Here is a 23,830-nt window from a genome sequence, read left to right as displayed (position 1 = left end):
TGGACTGCTCAAAGCTGCTCTAGTGGTGAGGGCAAGCTGTTAATGTGCCGGGCATAAGCATTTACCGTGAGCACTTCTGTGCCAGGCCTTGTACTAAGCCCCTTACGTGGATTATCTTATTTAACTGAGAATAGCTTTGGGATAGCTACTATTATCCTCATTTTAAAGATGAAGAAACTGAAATTTAGAGATTAAGAAATGCATGTTGAGGTCATTCATAATTGACAGTGCTGGGCTTTGAAGCCTGGCAGTGTGATTCTAGTATATGTGATCTTAATTCCAGTGATCTACTACTGTCCATAGTTATTTTAACCAGTAGGGCTGATACTAGAAGCCCAGCCTCCTGAATCCTAATTCCGTATCTTTGCTATTCTGTCAGCCAGCTTTTCCTAACCAGTGCTTCCTGCTAGATGGTTAGTGGAGTTCCTGCTGTAGTAGAATTTTTCCACCAACTCCTGAAGTTTAATGATTACTTTTCTAGCCTTTTAACTGGTTCTCAATCATTATGTAGAGAATATACAAACATTCCTTGGGTGTCATCTTTATAAATATTTCAGCTCTGGTAACACCTATCTCGATATGTATGCATGACATAATTCCTGTGTTGTTGAAATAATAGTTGTCTTCAATTTAAAAGACAAAAACATTTCTCAGTTTGAATTAGAACTATTTATTTTAATATTATGCATACGCTTATAAAGTACCAATTTAACCTTAGTGAGTATAGTTATTTTATAGTTAAATATTCTTCTCAGTTTATCTGGTGTCAGTTCTCAACTCTGCCCGGTATAATACATTTTCGGAGCCCTGGTAGCACAATGCTTAATTGCTTGGCAGCTAACAGACAGGTTGGCAGTTTGAACCCACCAAGTGGCTCCACAGGAGAAAGACCCGGTGATCTGCTGCTGTAAAGACTATAGCCTAGGAAACCCTATGGGGCGGTTCTGTTCTGTCGTATGGGGTCGCTATGAGTCAGACTCAACTCGACAGCACCCAACAACAACAACAGTGACAAACTAGTGCATTATAATCATTTCATTTCACTTAATATAATTATAATATTATTGTGGAAAAAAGGAGATAAAAAAGAACTCTAAATTCCACAAAATTTCACATTTCATATCAGAATATGGGGTTTTAAAATAATTACATAGCAGAAAAATAACAAGGTAGATTTTTTTTTTTTTTGTACTTTAGATGAAGGTTTACAGAACAAATAGTTTCTCGTTAAACAGTTAGTACACATATTGTTTTATGACAATGGTTAACCCCACAACATGTCAACGCTGTCCCGTCTCAACCTTGGGTTCCCTATTACCAGTTTTCCTGTTCCCTCCCGCCGTTTAGTCCTTGTCCCTGGACTGTTGTGCCCCGTTAGTCTCGTTTTATTTTATGGGGCTGTCTAATCTGTGGCTGAAGGGTGATCCTCGGGAGTGACTTCATTACTGAGCTGAAAGAGTGTCTGGGGGCATACTCTTGGGGTTTCTCCAGTCTCTGTCAGGCCAGTAAGTCTGGTCTTTTTTTGTGAATTAGAATTTTAACATTTTTCTCCAGCTCTGTCCGGGACCCTCTGTTGTGATCCCGGTCAGAGCAGTCATTAGTGGTAGCTGGGCACCATCTAGTTGTACTGGACTCAGTCCGGTGGAGGCAAGGTAGATTCTTTAATTGCCTGTCAGTAGACCTTTGTAAATGTTCTCTGAAGTTTTCTTTCTCACACCAAGTGTTCATCACAGTGCTGCTCACTAAGTGTTGAATGAAGGAGGTACTTTTAAAACAAGACATTTAACTTTAATAGTTTGGTATAGTTCTCTTTGTAGTGTGGTAATATGTTGTCTGAATCTTATTTTACTGATTGTTAAGTTTGTTCTAAAGCGTTCTTTTTTTCTTTAAAGAGGCTTATTAAAAATAAATCTCTTTTAATTGATAAAAATAATTTGCTAGTTTTGAGTCCACACATTTGTAGTAATTAAAAATAATGTTCTACAGTTTTTGGGTTGTTGTTTACATCAGAACTGCTCTAATCAACTAGCTTCTTGTTTAAAAGCTGATGTCACGCATATATTTGTAAAATGAAGACGAAGGAAAAAGAAAGAAATAACAACAAAAGACAATCTAACCCTGTTGGAGAGTTTCTGTGTTCCAGGCATAGCTCTAAGTTGCCTTTATGCTGTGACTTGCAGAAATTAAAAGGAAAAAAGTATCTAAGTTTTTTATACAATATTTTCAAGCCATAAGTAATATACTTTAAGGACCTAAGAAATGTGCTTTGAGGATTCAGATGTTTTAAAATGTTTACAAGATTGATTTTTTTCTGTATCTTTTAATTCACCATTAGAATAGCATGTCTGTAGAATTAGAAAACAGAGCATAAGCTTCCTAATACTTATGCTCTGTCTCTGGCCCCAAGACACGAAACATTTTTGTGTGAGTTAATGATCAAATACTCCAATATACCAAAACCCCAAACCAAACCCATTGCCGTCAAGTCGATTTCAACCCAGAGTGACCCTGTACGGCAGAGTAGAACTGCCCCATAGTGTTTCCATGGAGCGGCTGGTGGATTCAAACTGCCAACGTTTTGGTTAGCAGCCGTAGCACACTTAACCACTGCACCACCAGGGCTCCAATACACATCTTAGTCTGTTGTGCTAAAATCACTGACGTTTTTAATGACCAAATGGTAACCATTCCCTAAATTATTGAGGCTGAGGAAGATAGCCCAGGGTAATCAGGAGCCAGTAATGTAACTCAGCTGTAATACAACAAAGTCAAAAGCGAGACTGGAGAAAGAAAAGAAAAAATAATCCAGGCCTCTGATTCTTGGATGATGCTAGCATACTGTCTGTTTTCATTTTGTGACAGAATACTGTGCAGATAATTTTTAGAGCATTTTTACCTTCTAATGATTGACATGCTTCCTTTTTTATAGCTAAAGATAAACTTTTTCATAAGACTGGACCAATTCTGTGCCAAAGTTTTCAGTTTAGGTTGATCTTGCTAGTTGATGAGTAAGCATATATCTAGTTATTTTCTGTGTAGTCCGTCTCAGACTTCGTCCTAATTTGTTGATCTTGCCAGGAACCTTTCTAGAAGGAGACCCAAATTCAGATCCTGAGTAACCTTTCCAGTGGGAAAAATCTAGAGGTGTATTCTGTTGGTGAAGGCACTGGTAAACCTAAGGCTTACTACTAATCTCATTCTTCCTTGAATCTGTGTCTTTGACCACTGATCATGGTCAATAGTCAGGGAACAGTTTGAATCTCATTATTAAATCCCTAATTTGTTGTGGAAGTGAGAACTGTATAATCAGTACTCAGAGTCTGTCACAGCTCTTTGTGTCCTGCTTCTGACACACCTTCATCTTGCCACTTAAGTAAAGGGGCCCACCACTGTGATAGGGAAGCCATATATAGCTAAATCAGCCTACCAGTAGCCTCTTTCTCTTTTCTTTTCCACAGTGTCAAATACTGTGTATTGGTATTAACTAAAAGTAGCCTTTTAAGTATAAAGCCTAGTACGACTTGTGAGCTTTAGCTTGGCGACCATTGATATACTGGAAATAAACGCTCAAGGTATTTTTTTCTTAGTTGCCTTTTTCTTATATTTTATTTTTATTGTTGAAAATATTCGCAGCAGAACATAACACCAGTTCAGCAATGTCTGCATGTACAGTTCAGTGACATTGATTACATTCTTCGAGTTGTGCAGTTATTCTAACCTTCCTTTTCTGAGTTGTTTCCTCCCCATTAACATAAACTCAACTGCCCCCTAAGGTTTCTATCTAATCCTTTGAGTTGCTATTGTCAATTTGATCCCATATAGATAAATCTTAAAAGAGCATGATGCTCAACACAGACATTCTTTACTAGTTAAGCTAAACTATTGTTTGGTTTTAAGAAGACTTCAGGGGATATTTTTGGTTTAAGGCTTAAAGATTATCTCAGGGCAGTAGTTTCAGGGGTTTGTCCAGCCTTCATGGGTCCAGAAAGTATGAATTCTGTGAGAATTTGAAATTCTGTTCTGCATTTCTCCCCTTTTGATTAGCATTTTTCTATATAATCTTTGATCAAAACTTTCAGTAATGGTAGTTGGGCATCTAGTTCTTCTGGTCTCATGGCAAAGGAGGCAGTTGTTCATGGAGACGATTAGCCACGTATTCTGTTTCCTCCTTTTTCTGACTCTGCTTTCTCCTCTGTTGCTCTAGGCAAATAGAGAACAATTGTTGGACCTTGGATGGCAATTGCAAGCTTTTCAGACCCCATGCACTACACAGTGAACTAAGAGGTAGAACAGAGCACTAAACACATTGTTAGGCCGATTAATTGGAATGTCCCATGAAACCATGATCGTAAACCTCCAAAGTAAGGAACCAAATCCTGTAAGATGTTTGGTTGTACGTAAGCAGCCTAAGCAGCTGCTCTTTCTTAATTGCCTTTTAATGTCACTTTAAATAAGCGTTAACTCTTTTAAAACGGCTCTAACAGTAAAACCTCATTATTTGAACAAGAATGGGGAGGAATGGGAGTGGAAAGTGGACTTAATTGATGAAAAGTTTAAATTACAGAGTATTTCAAGAGAAGAATAGTTGAAAGGCTAACCATACCTGGCCGAAGTTAGTGACTTAACTAACAACCGACGTATGAGGAACCAGGTTCCAGATTCTTATCCTGTCCTAATTATGATGTCCTCTTTAGTGGCTCCCATCTTTTCTTCCCTCTTAACTTTGAGCTTTCTAATTATAAAGTCTAGGGTGTGTTTAAAGTATAGATAAAAACTAAGAATTTGTTGCTGTTGAATCTATCTAATTCATAGCAACCCTTTAGGACAGAGTAGAAACTGCCCCACAGAGTTTCCAAAGAGCAGCTGGTGGATTCAAACTGCTGACCTTTTGGTTAGCAGCCTGAGCTCTTAACCACTGTTCCACCAGGGCTCCAAAGTATAGATAGTATGCAAATACTGGTTAGGAAGATGTGTCTGTTAGGAATTAGGTCTGGCTGTATCTAACAGGAGTTGCCCTGGTAGTGCAGTGGTTAAAGCGTTCAGCTGCCAACCTAAAGGTTGGCAGTTCGAACCCACCAACCACTCTGCAGGAGAATGATGTAGGAGTCTGCTTCCATAAAGATTATAACCTTGGAAACCCTATGGGGAAGTTCTACTCTGTCCTATAGGGTTGCTATGAGTCAGATTCGACTCTATAGCAGTGAGTTTGGTTGGGTTTTTGATATGTAACAGAAAATCCAAATGATAATGGTGAAATAAAATGGAATATTTACATCTTTCATATAAAAAGAAGTCTAGTTAGATTACATCTACATCTAGAGACTTCCAGGCAACACGGTGCTATAGACAGAAGCACCATGCCACCCCTCCACAGCTATAAACCTTTATCTAAAAGTACAATAATAAAAAAAACAGTCAAGCAGTGCAGAATTGCTGTGGCACCTCCATGATCAGAAGGACCCAAGATGCTTTTGTCCTTAGTACATAGTTCCTATCTTCCAGTTCACCTCGTGAGCCAGTATGGTTGTTGGAACTCCCGCCATCGCTTCCTCCTTCCCAGATAGAAAGGACATCCGGCAAAAGGGGGTACATGTCAGCAATGTCTTATACATTTAAAAGTGAGCTTTTCCTAAATTCCCACCTAAAAATTTCCTGTACATCTTTAATTCAAGAGAAAACAAAAATCCATTGCTGTCGAGTTGATTCCGACTCATAGCAACCCTACAGTGTTTAACAAAGAAAGGGAGAGTGAATATTGAGTAGGCAACTAGGAAAATCTGCCGAGAACCCTACATAGAAGTAAAGATTAGAAGACAAACTATTTGAGCTACGACTAAGACCAACAAATAATGTTCTAGGGATTCTTCTAGAGTTTGAGCTGGATGTTGTCTTAGTAAAGTGAGAAACTGTATTCTCAGAAAGGGCATGCAGGCAGACCTCACATGGAATTTTTGCCAGAAAGCTGTATAGATTTTCAAGTTTCTGCTCCATCTCAGTACACAAAATGTAATGATTAATGCTATTGCTCATAAAAAGGTCCTAGATTTTTTTATTTTGTTAGAAACTTGTGTAATTAAGCAAGTTAATATTTTATACACTTAGAAAAACTCCTCCCTGCTTCTGCGAACCTCTGTTCATGATAGACTACACGGTAATTCCACCCTCCTTGGTTTACAGGGAAGATTACTTTTCTACACCTGGACACATCCACCACTGCGCCATTTCTGCTCTAATGATTAAGCGCATGGGCACTGGATCTCAGACCTGGCCTTGAATCTTGACCTTGCCACTTAAACTAGTTGAGTTTTCTTGGCAGAATAGCTAAGTTTATAGTGTCATACTGGTTTTCAAGTGTTACCAGTAAGAGCAGTTCTGTATTTTTATTTCTTAATCTGAAACTGTTATGCTAGAGTCCAATTCAAAAGGCTAAACTCCATTTGTGGCCATTTGATCCAAGAGTGCTTAACAGTATAAGCAGTGGAGCTCAGATTTATTTGCTCTTGATGCCCAGAATGAAGTTGCACAGAGATTGAAGCATAGTGATTGTAAGAGCACACGTTCCTCATTCTGTGCCCTTGGGATCCAAAAGTCCGAGGGGAGGGTGAGGTTAAGGGGGAGCACACGCTCCAGAGCCAGAGTGCCCAGATTTAAGTCCCCATTTACTCACTGTGTGACCTTGGGCGAGTTACTTACATGTACTATTATTCTCAATTTGGCTAGAGATCAACGCCCATCTAAGTTAAATGAGAAATGAATAATATTTACTTGGAGTCCCAGGTTGGTGCAAATGGTTACTACGCTGGGTGCTAACCTAAGGTTTGGAGGTTCAAGGCTACCGAGAGGTGCCTTGGAAGAAAAGTCTGGCAACCTACTTTCAAAAATCAGGCATGGAAAACTATATGGAGCACAGTTCTACTCTGACACACATGGGGTTGCCATGAGTTGGAGTCAACTTGACGGCAACTGGTAATTTTACTTCCTCCCTTTTAGTGACACATCATATGGCTAAAATGCCTGTGGAGCCCTAGTGGCACAGTGGTTAAGAGCTCACCTGCTAACCAAAAGATCACAGTTCAAATCCACCAGCTGCTCTTTAGAAACCCTATGGGACAGTTCTACTCTGTCCTATAGGGTTACTACGAGTCGGAATTGTCTCAATGGCAGCAGGTTTGGTTTTCTTTGAAAATGCCTGTAGAGATGAAAAAAAAAGTTGAAAGCCCTTACTTTCCCAACTTATTTTTTATCATAATTGAACACTTTTCCTACCTTACATTTATAGAGCTATTGCATCAGGACTAAGAGGTAAGTACTATTATCCTCGTTTGTGTGACAGGACAAAGGCTCTGAGGTCAGGTTGCGCTAAAGTCACTTAGATAGTAAGTGACAGAGAAAGGGGCCATATCTAGATCTCTCTGGTGCCAGAGACCCTGGCTGTTAACTTCTGTAACAACTGTGTAACCAAAAGGACGTTTCTGTGTTTGACCTTTTTCCCAGTTTTTACACTGTTGAAATTGTAGGCCACTTCCTCTGTGTTGGTGTCCACTTGGTTGGTTTTCCTAATTCTTGATAGTCTCCTTTTTCCTGTTTATTTAAATGTTGACATTCTTTGTCTTAGGCCTTCAAGCCTCACTCTTGGTGGTGCCATCAGTTTTAATGATTTTCATGACCTTTTATATGCTGGTGGCAGATCTCTTATTTCTCTCTCTCTTCCTCTAAGCTATACATCTATATGCAACTAATTTTTAGACCTCTTTATTTGTATAGTCTGTGAGTACCTCAGACTACTATACATCTAAAGCCGAAGTATGTTTCTTATTCACCTCATGTTACTTTCTGAAATGAATTAAAAAATAAGCAAATTTTATCCCATTCCTGTGACCAAAAATATTGGAGTTGTAAGTAAAGTACCATACTGAGAAGGAGAGCTCCACAGAAAGAACCTGTCTGTCCTGAATTCTTAAAGAGCTGTCTCCTCAAAGCAGCCTTCCTTACCTTTCATGGCACTTGTTATAGTTTGTTACTATGGTAGTTTGGTTATGTGTTTGTTTACTGTGCTTCCTGTCCCCGCTATTTGTAATTCCAAAAGTACATGGATAAAGTCTGTTTTGTTAGTATACAACCAGTGGAGTCCCTGAATGGCACAAAGAGTTAAGTGCTCAACTATTGGCTGAAAGGTTGGTGGTTTGAACCCACCCAGAGGTACCTTGAAAGACAGCCCGCTTCCAAAAGGTCACAGCCTTAAAAACCCTATGGAGCAGTTATACTCTTGACAGATGGGACTGTCATGAGTGGGAATTGACTCAGTGGCAGCTAACAACAACAGTACAGCCAGCGTTAGTGGAAGGACTGGCAAAGAGTAATGAATAAATATTTGATTGATGAATGAGTTAATCTAAAGTAGACTTTAGAGAACTGGCGTGTGTTTAAATTTTTTCCTTATTTCATGAGATCTTTCTGGAGTCTACTAAAAGATTCATGATTTTTAGTGACAAAGGGCTTTGTATGATATTCAGCATAAAAACATAATAACCCATTAACCCATTGCCATTAAGTCAACTCCAACTCATGACTCTGTAGGACAGAGTAGAACTGCCTCATAGGGCTTCCAAGGCTGTAATGGAGCAACTGGTGGGTTCGAACCACTGACCTTTCAGATAGCAGCCGAATGCTTAACCACTGCGCCACCAGGGCTCCTCCAGAAACCTAATGTAACCAATAACATACTAGCAGTGATGTCTGGTTATCTTATTCAACTGGGGGCATAAAAATCAAACAGCATTTTGCCCCAAACTTCTTGTTGTTCGGTGCTGTCAAGTTGGTTCTGAGTCATAGCAACCCTGTGTACTACAGAGAGAAACACTGCCTGGTCCTGCGCCATGCTTACAGTCGTTGTTATGCTTGAGCCCATTGTTGCAGCCACTGTGTCAGTCCATCTCATCGAGGATCTTCCTCTTTTTCGCTGACCCTGTACTTTACCAAGCATAATGTCCTTCTCCAGGGACTGAACTCTTCTGACAAAATGTCCAAAGTATGCAAGATGTAGTCTCACTATCCTTGCTTCTGAGGAGCATTCTGGTTGTACTTCTTCCAAGACAGATTTGCTCATTCTTTTGGCAGTCCATGGTGTATTCAGTATTCTTCGCCAAAACCATAATTCAGAGGCATCAGTTCTTCTTCGGTCTTCCTTATTCATTGTCCAGCTTTTGCATGCATGTGATGTGATTGAAAATACCATGGCTTGGGTCAGGCGCACCTTAGTCTTCAAGGTGACATCTTTGCTTTTCAACGCTTTAAAAGAGGTCTTTTGCAGCAGATTTGCCCAGTGCAATGTGTCTTTTGATTTCTTGACTGCTCCTTCCATGGGCGTTGATTGTGGATCCAAGCAAAATGAAATCCTTGACAACTTCAGTATTTTCTCTGTTTATCATGATGTTGCTTATTGGTCCAGTTGTGAGGATTTTTGTTTTCTTTTTGTTGAGGTGTAATCCATACCTAAGGCCATAGTCTTTGATTTTAATCAGTAAGTGCTTCAAGTCCTCTTCACTTTTCAGCAAGCAAGGTTGTGTCATCTGCATAACACAGGTTGTTAATGAGTCTTCCTCCAATCCTGATGCCCTGTTCTTCTTCATATAGTCCAGCTTCTTGGATTACTTGCTCAGCAAACAGATTGAATTAGGTAGGTGAAAGAATTCAACCCTGACGCACACCTTTCATGACTTTAAACCACGCAGTATCCCCAACCAACCAGTTGCAACCCCATGTGTTTCAGAGTAGAATTAATGCACCGATTGGTTTTCAGTGGCTTTGACCTTTTGGAAGTAGATCTCCAGGACTTTCTTCTAAGGTGCCTTTGGGTGAATTCAAACTTCCTATTAGGAAGTCTATCTCTACTTATCAGATGTTTTTATAAAACATTAATTATTTGAGGAATAGTTAATTAGAATTTCAGGAACAGTGATTCAACTGTATGCAAAAATTGGAATGTAAAACTGATGTTTTATAAATGGCCACAGGAAAGCTTTTCATTTTTTTTTTTTTTATTTATAAAGGAGAAAAGTGAGTTTCTCAATCAGAACCTTAGCTAGGCAGACTGCAGTTCAGGAGATAAAGGGTAAAGAGTTCAAGAGGTCACATTTCTTGCTTTCAAACCTATAAATTTACTTTGTCACAATGGTTTGCCCCATCCATCTGGTTATTAGAAGTCTGTTGTGACAACCTCATGCACAAGAGTTTTTTTAGAGTAAATGTCAGTACATTTACTTGATCAGAGCTATGTAGGGGAAAATGTAACAAATAGTTATTTGTGATTATTGACTTAGCACTTTTTATGACATAACTTTAATTGGTTGCACCACTTAAAAATTATAGTCTAAATTGGATATATTTTAATGTACTGGAAAAACAAATTCAGCTTTTATATTCTTTGCTGCTATGAGTTTAGTATCCCATCTTATATCATCAGTAATATTTCAAAAGAGATGGTGATAGCCTCCATCCATGTTCATGTTCCAAGTAGCCTTTTGCTTAATCATTTACCGATGGACAAGCTGTCCTGTCTAATACAATGGCCTGGCTACAATGTGTTTATTTAAGTTTAAATTAAATGAAATGAAAACTAGTTCCTCACATTTCAAATGCTCAATAGCCACATGTGGCTAGTGGCAACCACATTGGATAGTGCAGATTTATAACATATCCATCATCACAGAAAGTTCTGTTGGATAGTGCTGGTAGAAACAGGTAGCTAAGTTAGGGAGTAGATTGAGTGTGGATTGTTATTTTTTTTGTACCCTTTTAGCAATAAACAGTTGTTATGTAGGTGTGTTTCCCTAATTTTCCAACTGTTACAATGAAAAAGGAGGATTTGCTGAGAGAGGTATTCTGTTTGACAAGTCATTTGCAATTTATACATCCTATCAGAACAAGCATCCAGTTCTACTTTGGTTTTCTTGGTTAGTTAAAGTTGAGATTTATCTTTTAACATTATCTCTGTGAACTCTTAGCTCACTAAAATTTGCACTTAAAATTCATTTATTGAATTAAGCTATTTTGATTAACAGTTTAATCTTTCTTTTAGCACACACAAAAACTATAAGATGAAATCTGCTGTGTAAAGGCCACCTGTTGGTTTGTCTTTCTTTAGGGCAATGATTCTCAAAATGTGGAAAAGCGAGTTACTGAACCCATCTGTGTGCTTAGTGTAGGTTGCCAATAATCCCATATGCTCTCAGTACAGAGATAAGCAGTTACCTATTACTTTTCAACACCGTGGTGGGTACTGGAACATGGCAGACTCTTTTTAAGTGGGTCCTGTGTTGTTAGCTAAAGACATGAGATGAGGAAGAAGGTACTCTGTTTATCACAGTACTCACTAAGGCACTGACATACGACAAGGGATAAAAATTTCCTCAAGGCAGAAGCCTATTCTGTTATGGGTTCAGGAAGGAAGTGGGCCCCAACTATCCATCCTCGCCTTCCCACCTTTGATCTGATCTTCCACCTTTAGCCCATGACAAGATAGATGATCTGAGCATCCTCCCATTAAGTGGCTGTAGTTGGCAAGAGATGTAATGATGCGTCTTGAATCCTGGCTTGGCTGCTGCTGCTTGTTTATCAGACACAGAGAAGTCTACTCTAGTTGGGTGTCTAAGCACCATTGGGACAAGAAGTATTTACACTGCAGCTTTCCAAACCTGTACTGAGGTGCGGTCTTCCTGAGGCACAGGTGTCACTAAGTACATTCCTGGGAGCCTGCTAGTTCACGAGTACATGTGCAGCAATTAAGGGGGTGGTAGGAACTGTTCTGAATTGAAGAACACACTATTTTTAGAGAGTAGCTGCTCCGCTAGTACTAGCCAGTTGCTGCCAGATTTTGTTTTTATGAGAAACCAAGAAATTGAAAATCATGTGAATCTAATTTTTTTCCCCTTTTAAAACACTTTAGGCTAAAATGTGTCTGCAGTACGGGTCCAGCCTTCAGGCTATGGGTGTTTTCACCTCTGTTTATAGGGCTTTTTCTCTACTCCTTTTATCAAAACTGGAAATCTCAAAAACAAGGACATCCTAGCCCTTTCAGTCTTTCTTAGTATGGCAGGGTTTACCCAGCCTCACTTTTTTTACAATTAGCACTTGTTAAAGGAGCACAAGATTACTTCTCAATAAAATGAGCAGCATTTAAACATGCAGGTGCTCGTTCTAAGGTGAATTCATCATAAAAAGAAAAACACCTTAGTGCTTGGGAAATTCTTTAAGCTGGGCAAAATATCAGCCTTCAGAAAAAAGGCTTTGAAGCAATAATGCACGCATTGTTACCCAAATGTTTGTCATGTTTGAAGGCACTATGCTTAAAAACTTTTTCACAGCATGTTAACAGCCTGGAACTTAACCATAACTAAATTTTCTTGCTTCCCTAAACATTAAGAAAGATTACACAAACCTACCATATGGAAAACTTACACTGCCGTTTCTCTGGTTCTGCTTTAAGCTTGAGGTAAAAGTTAAAGTACTTGCTGTCATATTGCTTTCTAATCTACTAATGTGTGATGCTGCATATTACAGCTTTGTGTCCAGCTACTGGTTGTGTAGGACCCCTGGTGGCACAGTGGTTAAGCACTCGCTCAACTACTAACCAAAAAGATCAGCCGTTTGAACCCACCAGCCACTCTTCAGGAGAAAAGACCTGGTGATCTGCACCTGTAAAGATTACAGCCTAGGAAACTCTTTGGGGCAGTTCTACTCTGTCATATAGGGTTGCTATGTCTTGGAATCAACAACAACTGGTTGTATTATATTCCTCCAACATACAAAGCATCAAATTATATGAAGCCATTCTTTTGATTGAGTAATAGAGTATAGTAATCAAATTCAAACTAGAGTCTGTAACCAATTTGGACAGACACTAAACATGTAAGGCAGTCAGATAATATGATTCAAGAACATGTGAAGTGTAAAGCCACGCAGCATCAGTATCAAATAAGGTCGTCTTCAGGAGGCTAGAGTTAAAAGGAGGATAATGGGGCATGTGGTAGAACTTAAAGAGTTTTGGTTTTTATGGCTATTTTTTAGTGGTATTTGGAGTATCATTTTAGGGGGAGAAATGTGAAATATAGGCAGATTAGCACGTAGAATATAAGAAAACTGGAAGTATCCTTATTTTAAAGGAGTGACCGTGGTAGGTAGAGAAAATTAGTCTACATTTGAGTAGTCTTTGCCATTCTGTGGGTTTAACCAAGTTTCCTTAAAGCAGATAAATCTTAAAGAGGAGTTAAAGGATCGAAGTTTGGATAGCATGCCAGATGGATTGTTGTTGTCGTTAGGTGCCCTAGAGTCATATCTGACTCGTAGCGACCCTATGTTCAACAGAACGAAATGCTGCCCATTCCTGCACCATCCTCACAATCTTCGCTATGTCGAGCCCGTTGTTGAAACTACTGGAGTGAAATGATGGTAATGAGATGCAGTCAATCCATCTCATTAAGGGTCTTCTTTTTCGTGGACTCTCTACTTTACCAAGCATGATGTTCTCCAGGGATTAATTCCTCCTGATAACATGTCCAGAATACATAAGACAAAGGCTTGCCATCCTCGCTTCTGAGGAGCATTTTGACTGTTCTTCTTGCAAGACAAGAGTTGTTCATTCTTCTGGCAGTCGATAGTATATTCAGTATTCTTCACCACCACCATAATTCAAAGACATCAGTTCTTCCATCTTCCTTATTCATTGTCCAGCTTTCCCATGCATATGACATGATTTGAAAATACCATGGTTTGAGTCAGGCGTACCTTAGCCTCGAAGTGACATCTTTGCTTTTTAACACTTTAAAGAGGTTTTTTGCGGCAGATTCACCCAGTGCAATACGTCGTTTGATTTCTTGACTGCTGCTTCCATGGACGTTGATTATAGATTCAAGTAAAATAAAATCCTTGACAACTTCAGTTTTTTTTCCATTTATCACAATGTTGCTTACTGGTCCAGTTGTCAGGATTTTTGTTGTCTTTATGTTGAGGTGTGATCCATACTGAAGGCTGTAGTTGTTGATCTTCATCAGTAAGTGCTTCAAGTCCTCTTCACTTTCAGCAAGCAAGGTTGTGTCATCTGTATATCTCAGGTTGTTAATGAGTCTTCCTCCAATCCTGATGCCCCGTTCTTCTTCATATAGTCCAGCTTCTCGGATTATTTGCTCAGCATACAGATTGCATGAGTATGGTGAAAGGATACAACCCTGACACACACCTTTCCTGATTTGAAACCATGGGGTATCCCCTTGTTCTGTTCAAACAACTGCCTCTTGGTCTGTGTACAGGCTCCTCTTGAGCACAATTAAGTGTCCTGAAATTCCTGTTCTTCGCAGTGTTAACCATAATTTGTCATGACCCACACAGTAGAATGCCTTTGCATAGTCAGTGAAACACATGTAAACATTTTTCTGGTATTCTCTTCTTTCAGCCAAGATCCATCTGAAAGTGTGTGAGAATGGTATAAAAAATCAGAGATAAGAGTGGAAAATGATCAGAGAGAAAGAAACCTATTGAAAAAAATTGCTTAACTATTTAAAAATACCAGGGTTCATACAGAAATATACAGCCTATATAGATTTCCAAGCAGCGTTTATTTAGGAAAAACTAGTGCTTTAAAAAGTTATTGATTATGGTTGCCAATTAAGTTCTTAGTTCTCAAAAAATGACCTCAGGGCAAAAAAAAATGTAACATGGACATCTTTAAGGTATGTTTTCATAAGAGGATGTTAATTAATTACAATGGCCTTCAAAATTTTATTAGCAAAGAAATTGTAATCTTTGTTGAACTGTTTGGAAATTCCTTATAATTCAACTGCTCAAAAGTATTAACTCATTTAATTTAAATTCATTTAGATTCATTACTTTTCAAAGCGCCGAGGAAACAAATTAGTGCTCAGAGCAGTTTACGCTTGTAAATGCAATTAAATCTGAAAAGTCAGATGGGAAACTTACTGGGATCTCTCATAATGGCAGTAGTTGTTTGTCCTATATTAATTTAAACTGATGAGGTGGAAAAACAAAATTACTGCAAGAGTTTATAAGATCACATGTATACTGCTGATACAAATTAAGGGGACTACTCACATTCTTTTCTAGACTAAAAAGTAGCTTGTTCAAGTATACCTATAAATTGGTCGGTGAGTTGTATTTCTTGAATTTTTAGCTTTCTTTGCTACTACATAGATATTTTAAAGTATATTTATAAAACAAGTATTTTCAAATTGAACTTTAAAATTCAGTCACATTTTAAAATTTTAGTATAACTGACTTAGCTGAAGAAATTAGAGGTATAAATCTGGATGAATGCACTACAAATTTGCGTAAAACAGCTTTCCTTTATATTCACTGTGAATTTCTGTTAAAAAAAAAAAAAACTGAGTAGAAGTTCATGATTTTGTTTGGCAGATTGAATGATGCCACAGGAATGCCATCCCTATCCGCGACACACATCAGTTCTTCAAACTAATGGCCCATTACACTAAATATAGGAGTAACTTCACTGAGAGATGCCTTTAATTGTCCTCTGAGCAGCATGGCAGACCCATACATTTGGTTCCCTTTCCCGCTTTCCAGGATGGGCATTGTAGTAGACCTTGAATGATAATTAGTAACAAGGTTTGTTTTTTTTTAAGCAACCATTGTGTGCCAGGCATTATGACACTGAGGATGCATATAAGACAAATATGGTCTCTCTTCTCAATAGTCTTACTGTCTAACAGGAGATAAAGGCCAGTAAACAGGCAATTGTAAAATCTGGTGTGTTGCATGCTACAGTAGGTTAGCCTAACCTGTATCTATTGGTTAGAGGAAGCTTCTTAGAGGAAGTAAAGACTATAGACAGGAGGTGATGGAGTGACCCAGATAGTATAGTGGGAGTAGTAATGGAGTGAAGTAGAAGGATTTGAGATATTGTAGGTGCTACATTATATGGAAAAATCAATAAAGATGACCCGCAGAACATCTGGGATTGAGGGGCAAGAGAAGCTGTGAAGGAGGATACCTGGGATTCTTCCTTGAGTAGTTGGTTGTGCCACACTCAGGAGGAGGTTTGGGTTGAGGTTTGGGTGGTGAGAATGGAGGGAGAGGAGTTTAGTGTAGGCAGGGTGAGTTTGAGGAGCCTATGGGACATTTAAGTGGAAATGTCCAATAAAAGGCTATTCTAAATGTGTATTCAGAGCTCTTGCCTGCAGCACTTATTTTTCATGCCTTTTATTGTGGGACTTTTCTCTTGAATGCCTGAATTTGAAATTCATTTTGTGTTTATGTTTCACTATAAATTTAGTATTGTAGTTTGGTGATTTTTTGTTCATCTGACCAGATGATTTGTATGCATATAAAGTAAAGTACTATAATGAAATGTGCAAAGACCTGGAGTTAGAAAACCAAAAGGGAAGAACACGGCTTGGCATTTCTCAAGCTGAAAGAACTGAAGAAAAAATTATCAAGCGTCGAGTTGCAATTTTGAAGGATTCTGGGCAAAATATTGAATGACACAGGAAGCATCAAAAGATGAAAGGAATACCCAAAAGTCACTGTACCAAAAAGAATTGGTTGACAAAATTCAACCATTTCAGGAGGTAGCGTATGATCAAAAACCACAGATATTGAAGGAAAAAGTCCAAGTTGCACTGAAGGCATTGGGGGAAAACAAGGCTTTAGGAATTGACTAAATACTGATTGAGATGTTTCAACAAATAGATGCAGTGCTGGAAGCACTCACTTGTCTGTGCCAAGAAATTTGGAAGACAGCTGCCTAGCCAACTGACTGGAAGAGATCCATATATGTGCCCATTCTGAAGAAAGGTGATCCAACAGAATGTGAAAATTATCGAACAAAATCATCAATATCACACACAGTTAAATTTTGCTGAAGATAATTCAAAAATGGTTGCAGCAGTACATCAACTGGTAACTGCCAGAAATTCAAGCCAGATTTGGAAGAGGATGTGGAACAAAGGATGTTGTTGCTGATGTCAGATGAATCGTGGCTGAAAGCAGAGAATACCAGAAAGGTATTTATCTGTGTTTTATTGACTATGCAAATCCATTTGACTATGTGGATCATAACAAATTATGGATAACATTATGAAGAATGGAAATTCCAGGACACTTAATTGTGCTCATGAGGAACCTGTACATAGACCAAGAGGCAGTTGTTCAAACAGAACGAGGGGGATACTGCATGGTTTCAAATCAGGAAAGGTGTGCATCAGGGTTGTATCTTTTCACCATACGTAATTTGTATGCTGAGCAAAAATCTGAGAAGCTGGACTATATGAAGAACTTGGCATCAGGATTGGAGGAAGACTCGTTAACGACCTGCAATATGCAGATGACACAACCTTGCTTGCTGAAAGTGAAGAGGACTTGAAGGGCTTACTGATGAAGATCAAAGACCCCAGCCCTCAGTATGGATTACTTCTCAACATAAAGCAAACAAAGATCCTTACAACTGAACCAGTAAGCAAATCATGATAAACGGAGAAAATGTTGAAGTTAATCAAGGATTTCATCTTACTCGGATCCACAGACAACACCCATGGAAGCAGCAGTCAAGAAATCAAACAGTGTATTTATTACATTGGGCAAATCTGCTGCAAAAGACCTCTTTAAAGTGCTAAAAAGTAAAGATGTCACTTTGAGGACTAAGGTGTGCCTGACCCCAAGCCATGGTATTTTAAATCACCTCCTATGCATGGGAAAGCTGGACAGTGAATAAAGACTGAAGAATTGATGCCTTTGAATTATGGTGTTGGCAAAGAATATTGAATATAGCATGGATTGTCAGAAGAACAAACATCCATCTTGGAAGAAGTACAGTCAGAATGCTCCTTAGAAGCGAGGATGGCGAGACTTCATCTCATGTACGTTGGACGTGTTATCAGGAGGAACTTAGAGAAGCACACCATAGTTGGTTAAGTAGAGGGTGAACATAAAACAGGAGTACCCTTAACAAGGTGGATTGACACAGTGGCTGCAACATTGGACTCAAGCATAGCAACGATTGTGAGGATGACACAGGACTGGGCAGTGTTTTATTTTGTTTTTCATAGTGTTACTATATGTCAGAACCAACTCAGTGGCATCTAACAACAACAATAATCTTTTCCTTATTGTGGTTCCTAGCATTGATTCTGGAGTTTAAATAAAAGTTAAAAATCATTTTTGGAGGAAGGAAAGTTAATATTACATGAATAATTATGAAGAAAAACATTGGATTAAAAAACCTTTAATTTTAAAAGCTCACGTTATTCTTAAAATAGGTAACTCTTGTATTGACCCACTGTTGAAGCTCTGGAGTACATCAGGAAATTAGTTGTTTCATTTTTATCTTTTGTAAATACAATTTCTGAGGTTTCCAAATAAATGCGAAAGACAATATGAACAGCAGCATTTAATTATTTTCTGTAGCTTAGTTTGGAACCCTTTTTATACACTAGCTAAAGAATTTGCTTTCGTATAGACTGAAGGAGAAACTTAAAATTTGTTATATTTAGATTCAACTAAATAATTGATACATATATTAGAGCTTGAGGCATGGACTGAGTGGGACTGTTTGTTAGCCATGCGTTGGCAATGAGGCCTAAGAGAGTTTGCAGAGAGAAAGGAAGCGCTTTAATAAATTTTCCTAAGTTAGTAAAGTAAACAAGTTTCAGGCTCTCTCTGCCTACCTGCTGTTTACCTAGAGCAATATGTTTGGAGTCAAATAGCAGAATAGCTCTATAACTTGTGCTGACTACCTTTTTGTCTTATTTATGATCTAAAACATAAAATTTTTAATATTTTTATTCACATAAGCAAGGCTCGTGAACTTCCTTTTTATGTTGATTTAACTAGTTTTGACGATGTACTCGCTATGATTAAGTAGAGCTTTGAGATTTTGCACTTAAGTATTCTAATGTTGCTAGAATTTTGACCTGATCATACAGAAAGTGATAATAATACACACACACGCATACACACGTTGCTGTACAAATAGCAAAGTGGTAAATAGAATGTGAATGAAATTCTGTTTTAATATATTTTTGTACTCAGTGGAAGAAACGTGGCTCAGATATTTGACTTTACCATGTGAGAGTGGTTGGTTCACATATACATACACTGTTCGTATTCAGGAGGTGTTACCTACATAGCACACTTCTGAGGTAATAGACCTGACCGAACACTTGTTCTAGACGTCTCAGCAAGTTCCACCATTGCCTGATGTTGTATCTTTTTAGAACAAATAAATATTTGCGACCACTTTTATACCTGACTTAATTTAATACCATTAAAGTGCAAATATTTCATTATCTTGCTCTTAGCCAGAGTTTGGCGTTCAGGTAATAAAATTGTAATAACTTAGATTTTCAAAGCAATGGATGACTAATACAGAATGTAATTTTTTTCTAATGAGTCAGCTAAAAATTTTTTTTTAAAACTAGTGCACCTGAATAACTCTCCACTTAGTTTTCAGAGCTGAGCAGATGTAGGCTGGTTATGTCTGCCAGGCATTAGTTTTTAGCTCCACATCCCTGGTTCACCTTCAGTATACACCCACTGCTGTGTGATTCGAATTACGTGGCTTGAACTTATGAAAATGTGTGAACTTCTGTATTTTGAAAATCAGTTGATGACCCATAGGGTCACTATGAATTGGAATCAATTCCTACAGCAACGGGTTCAATTAAGATACTTAAATTCTACTAGGAAGTTGGGAGATATAAAGTGTAATACAAGTATTTTCATTGTTTATGGTCTATAGTGAGGAATTTGTGAGAGGAAGAATTATGCTGGCTGTTGTATCTTGGCAGATTGAATTTACTATTATATGAAAAATAATTATACATAATGCATTCCTTCTAGAAGATGAAATTATTTTAATAAAGTTGTAATAAAACAAATGCAAAACACATTGGAAGCTTTCCTCTTTTAAGAAAAAATATAAGCAGTTGACTGACTTTTTAGGGTTATTAATTTGTATTTTCCGGTTTTGATTGATCTTTCCCCAACAACAACATAATAATTTAAGAACACGATTTACTCTGTTTTAAAAAAAAAAAAAAAATTGTTAAGCATTTCTCTTGTTGAGCTTTGAAGTAGAAAATTTTGCAAGTGTGGACCTCAGGAGGATTAGTGAAGAAAGTATTACAAATGCCAAGATTCTGTAAAGTTAAATTGATGAGTTCAGTAGTAGTGTTTATATTGTATGCAGTAACATGTCTCTGAACTAAGATTGAAATTGAATCATTAAGTTCTAAGAAAGGCTTTGATATTCATAACACTTCAGTATTACTGACTGTATAAATTAAAACAGAAATTGTTAGACCACATCTTAAAACCAAAACAAACCCGTTGTCGTTGAGTCAGTTCCAACTCATAACAACCCTAAAGGGTAGAAATGCCCTATAGGATTTCCAAGGAGCACCTGGTGGATTCAAACTGCCAACCTTTTGGTTAGCAGCTGCAGCTGTTAACCACTGTGTCACCAGCGTTTCTGACCAAATCTTACGTATTATTCCAATATTCTTTAGCATTTTTCTTCTGATTTACAGATTGTCGGTGAGTCCATGTTTTACTAAGATTTGCATATTCTTAAAGCAGTTTATTAAAAAATACATAAAAGTTTCTCAACTTTTCTGTTTTTTGGTTTTTTTTTTTCCTACAGGAGTACCAAAATCTAATCTCTTGCACACTAGATCATTAAGGGGCCATAAAGACTGCTTTGAAAAATACCATTTGATTGCAAACCAGGATTGTCCTCGATCTAAGCTTTCAAAAAGCACTTATGAAGAAGTTAAAACCATTTTGAGTAAAAAGATAAACTGGATTGTACAGTATGCCCAAAATAAGGATCTAGATGCAGATTCTGAGTGTTCTAAAAATCCCCAGCATCACCTGTTTAATTTCAGGCATAAACCAGATAAAAAGTTACTGCCACAGTTTGACTCTCAAGTACCAAAGTATTCTGCAAAATGGATAGATGGAACTACAGGTGGCCTCTCAAGCTGTACACAAAGAATTTTGGAGCAGAGGGAAAATACAGACTTTGGGCTTGGTATGTTAAAAGATTCAGGTACCAGTTTATGCCATAATAGTATATTATGGTCTCATAGTCATAACCAATCACAGAAGAAAGAAGAGACAGTCTCTAATCCAGAGGCCATTGTTCAGACCCAGCACCCACATTACAGCAGAGAAGAATGTAAGTAAAACGGGGAGAAAAGATTGGTTTTTTGTTTTGTTTTGTTTTACATTATTATATATGTGTGATGTGTCAGTAATTTTAAAGTGGAATCATAGATGTAATAAGTACAGTAAAGTGACAGGTTCACCCTAGCAAAAAATGAGATGTCTTAAAACTCTTCCATCTTCTCTGGCATGCTCCTGAGTATGTCCTAAGCATTGAAATTCTGCAGTCTCAAAATGATTAAACTGAATAATACCAACAAACTGCGAATTGCAAAGTTCAGGGTTCGTATAGTTTAGAAGTACAACCTCAGCCTTTGAGTAACACACATAGTAACGTTGCTCATCCTATAAGACTAATAGATTGGAGGTGGCATTTCAAAAGCAAAAACCTGACATTTTACTAAAGGTCAAAGGTAATATGTGTATTTATTTTAAACTTGGAAAAAGTGACTCATTCAGTCTGCATCTAATTTCTGCAAAAACTCACAGAAGCTGAGGTGATTTTGACTTAAAGTTATTTTAGAGCTAGAAGGGACTATGGGTTCCTATTATACAGCTTGTTAATTCTGCATATGAATTATCTAACTAGATAGATTGATTTTTTAAACTATTTCCACAATACTCAAATAGTGTTTTTCACAGTGCAGGTCATGAACTATAGAGTGCTTCATCAAAATCAGTTTAATGGTTAGTTACTAGCAGTTTTTAAAAACTGAAATAATACAAAATATCAGAATACACTGCACTTAATACGTATTAAGTATTTTTTGTTGAAACTTTTATTTCAGGTAGAGGGTGGTTATGTACTGGCAGTGAGTTAAGGTCAGAATTTGAAAACTATTCCAAACTGCAAAAGTTAATGAATGAATCCTGGGGTACTGCTGAATGTTGTGTTGGCAGATAAGTGGAAATAATTTTTTTCAATATGGCACTGTGTTACTGATGTAGGCAGCCTATTTTCTCAGGTTTTGACAATAATTTAATATATTTTTATGTTTCAGTGAATTCAATGACTCTTGCTGAGGTACAGCAACTGAATGCAAAGCTCCGACAGCAAATCCAAGGTAAGGAATCAACGCTTTTTATATGAGAAAATTTTGATACCGGAAATCCTGTATTACAGGGCATCGGTGGCGTCATCTGCATTTAAATTTGGAAATGAGACTTGAACCTGCAATACTTTCCAGAGCAAAAAAACTAAGAAAATAACTTCTTTTTGAACTGCAGGGGAAATAGGTTTTTCTCTTTTACTTGAAAATGGAGACTACACCATATCTTTACGTATTGTTAACATTTTATTAACTATTTACTAAAATATCGTCAGTTCGAATCCACCACTGCTCCTTGGAAACCCTGTGGGGCAGTTTTACTCTGTCCTATAGGGTCACTATGAGTCGGAATTGACTTAGCAGCAACAGGTAATGTGCCAGGCATGCTGCAGGTGTGCTCCATAGTAGTTCTTTAAGGTAGGTGGTGTTAGCTCTGTTTTCTTTGTTGTTTTAATTATGAACAATTGGAAACATATGCAAGAGTAATGAGACTAGTATAGTGAACACCTGAAAAAAAGCTAATAATTTCTTAACGTCATCAAATATGTTAACACTAACAGTTAATAGTTTTCAAATTTCCCCAGTTGTTTGTTTTCTTTTTTTCAATGTATTCTCATTTTACTGAAGAAACTGTACTTAAAGCTGTTAAGTTGCTTACAGAGATCATGCATTCAGTCAGTAGCAGATTAAGGATTCTAACCATTTGCATCAAGACAGTATCTGACTTATGGCAACCCCGTGTGTGTCAGGAGAACTGTTCTCCATGGTGTTTTTGATGGCTGATTTTTCAGTAGTAGTAGATCAGCAGACCTTTCTTTGAGGCACCTCTGGATGGACTTGAACCTCCAACCTTTTGGTTAGCAACCACGCATGGTAACCATTTGCAACACCCAGGGACTCCTAAGGATTCTAACCCCTATCTTTTTAAGTCCAAAGCTAGTGATCTTTCTTGATGACACAGCCTCTCAGAATAATATAAATGACAATAGTAATAGTAAATAACAATAGCGATAGTAATAGCAACTTATATTTGTCAAGTACTTTGTTGTAAGTACTTTACAAATATGATCTTATTTCATCCTCACAGTAACCCTGTGAGATATTCACTGTTGTTATCCCTGATACACTTACAGGGAAATTTAAAAATTTGTTACTTGCCTGAAGCTTATAAGAGTAGGAGTAAATATTCAAAAATCCAAGTACTCTGATTCCAAAGCCTCTTAAGAGTTTTCAGACCTGGGTACTAGTGGCACTTCCTGTCCATAAGTCATACTAGATATTGATTGAACCTGTTTGCAGAATGTAACTGATACGTGGTTCAGATGCAGTCATAGCCACCATTTCTGCTGTGCATCTCTGTAGTTATTGCTTATAACTTTTATGTTTCACTTGATGGAGAAAAGGAATACAGTATCCCAGTTGGCTTATTGTTGTTGGGTGCCATTGAGTCAGTTCTGACTCATAGCGACCCATGTGACAGAGTAGAACTGTCCCCATAGAGTTTTCTAGGCTGAAGCAAATGACCAGGTCTTCCTCCTGCAGAGCCACTGGGTGGATTTGAACCACTAACCTTTTGATTCGCAGCCAAGACC

The 23,830-nt window shown here is 37.8% G+C and overlaps 1 protein-coding gene across 3 annotated transcripts in view; it reads left to right on the top strand.

The window, feature by feature from the left end:
• Positions 1 to 23,830, top strand: part of CUNH21orf91 (chromosome unknown C21orf91 homolog) — a 31,594-nt gene that overhangs the window by 2,693 nt on the left and 5,071 nt on the right. For all 3 annotated transcript variants that reach the window (XM_012554138.2, XM_023726647.1, XM_023726648.1), the window contains exons 3-4: positions 20,666 to 21,202; positions 22,191 to 22,253. In XM_012554138.2, the coding sequence (XP_012409592.1) occupies positions 20,666 to 21,202; positions 22,191 to 22,253 (600 nt within the window). The remainder of the gene's footprint in view (positions 1 to 20,665; positions 21,203 to 22,190; positions 22,254 to 23,830) is intronic.

Source organism: Trichechus manatus, unplaced genomic scaffold, assembly GCF_000243295.1.
Source record: "Trichechus manatus latirostris isolate Lorelei unplaced genomic scaffold, TriManLat1.0 scaffold00012, whole genome shotgun sequence".
Taxonomy (NCBI): Eukaryota; Metazoa; Chordata; class Mammalia; order Sirenia; family Trichechidae; genus Trichechus; species Trichechus manatus.
Note: the sequence above shows the minus strand (reverse complement) of the source record. Positions and strands in the feature narration are given on the sequence as shown.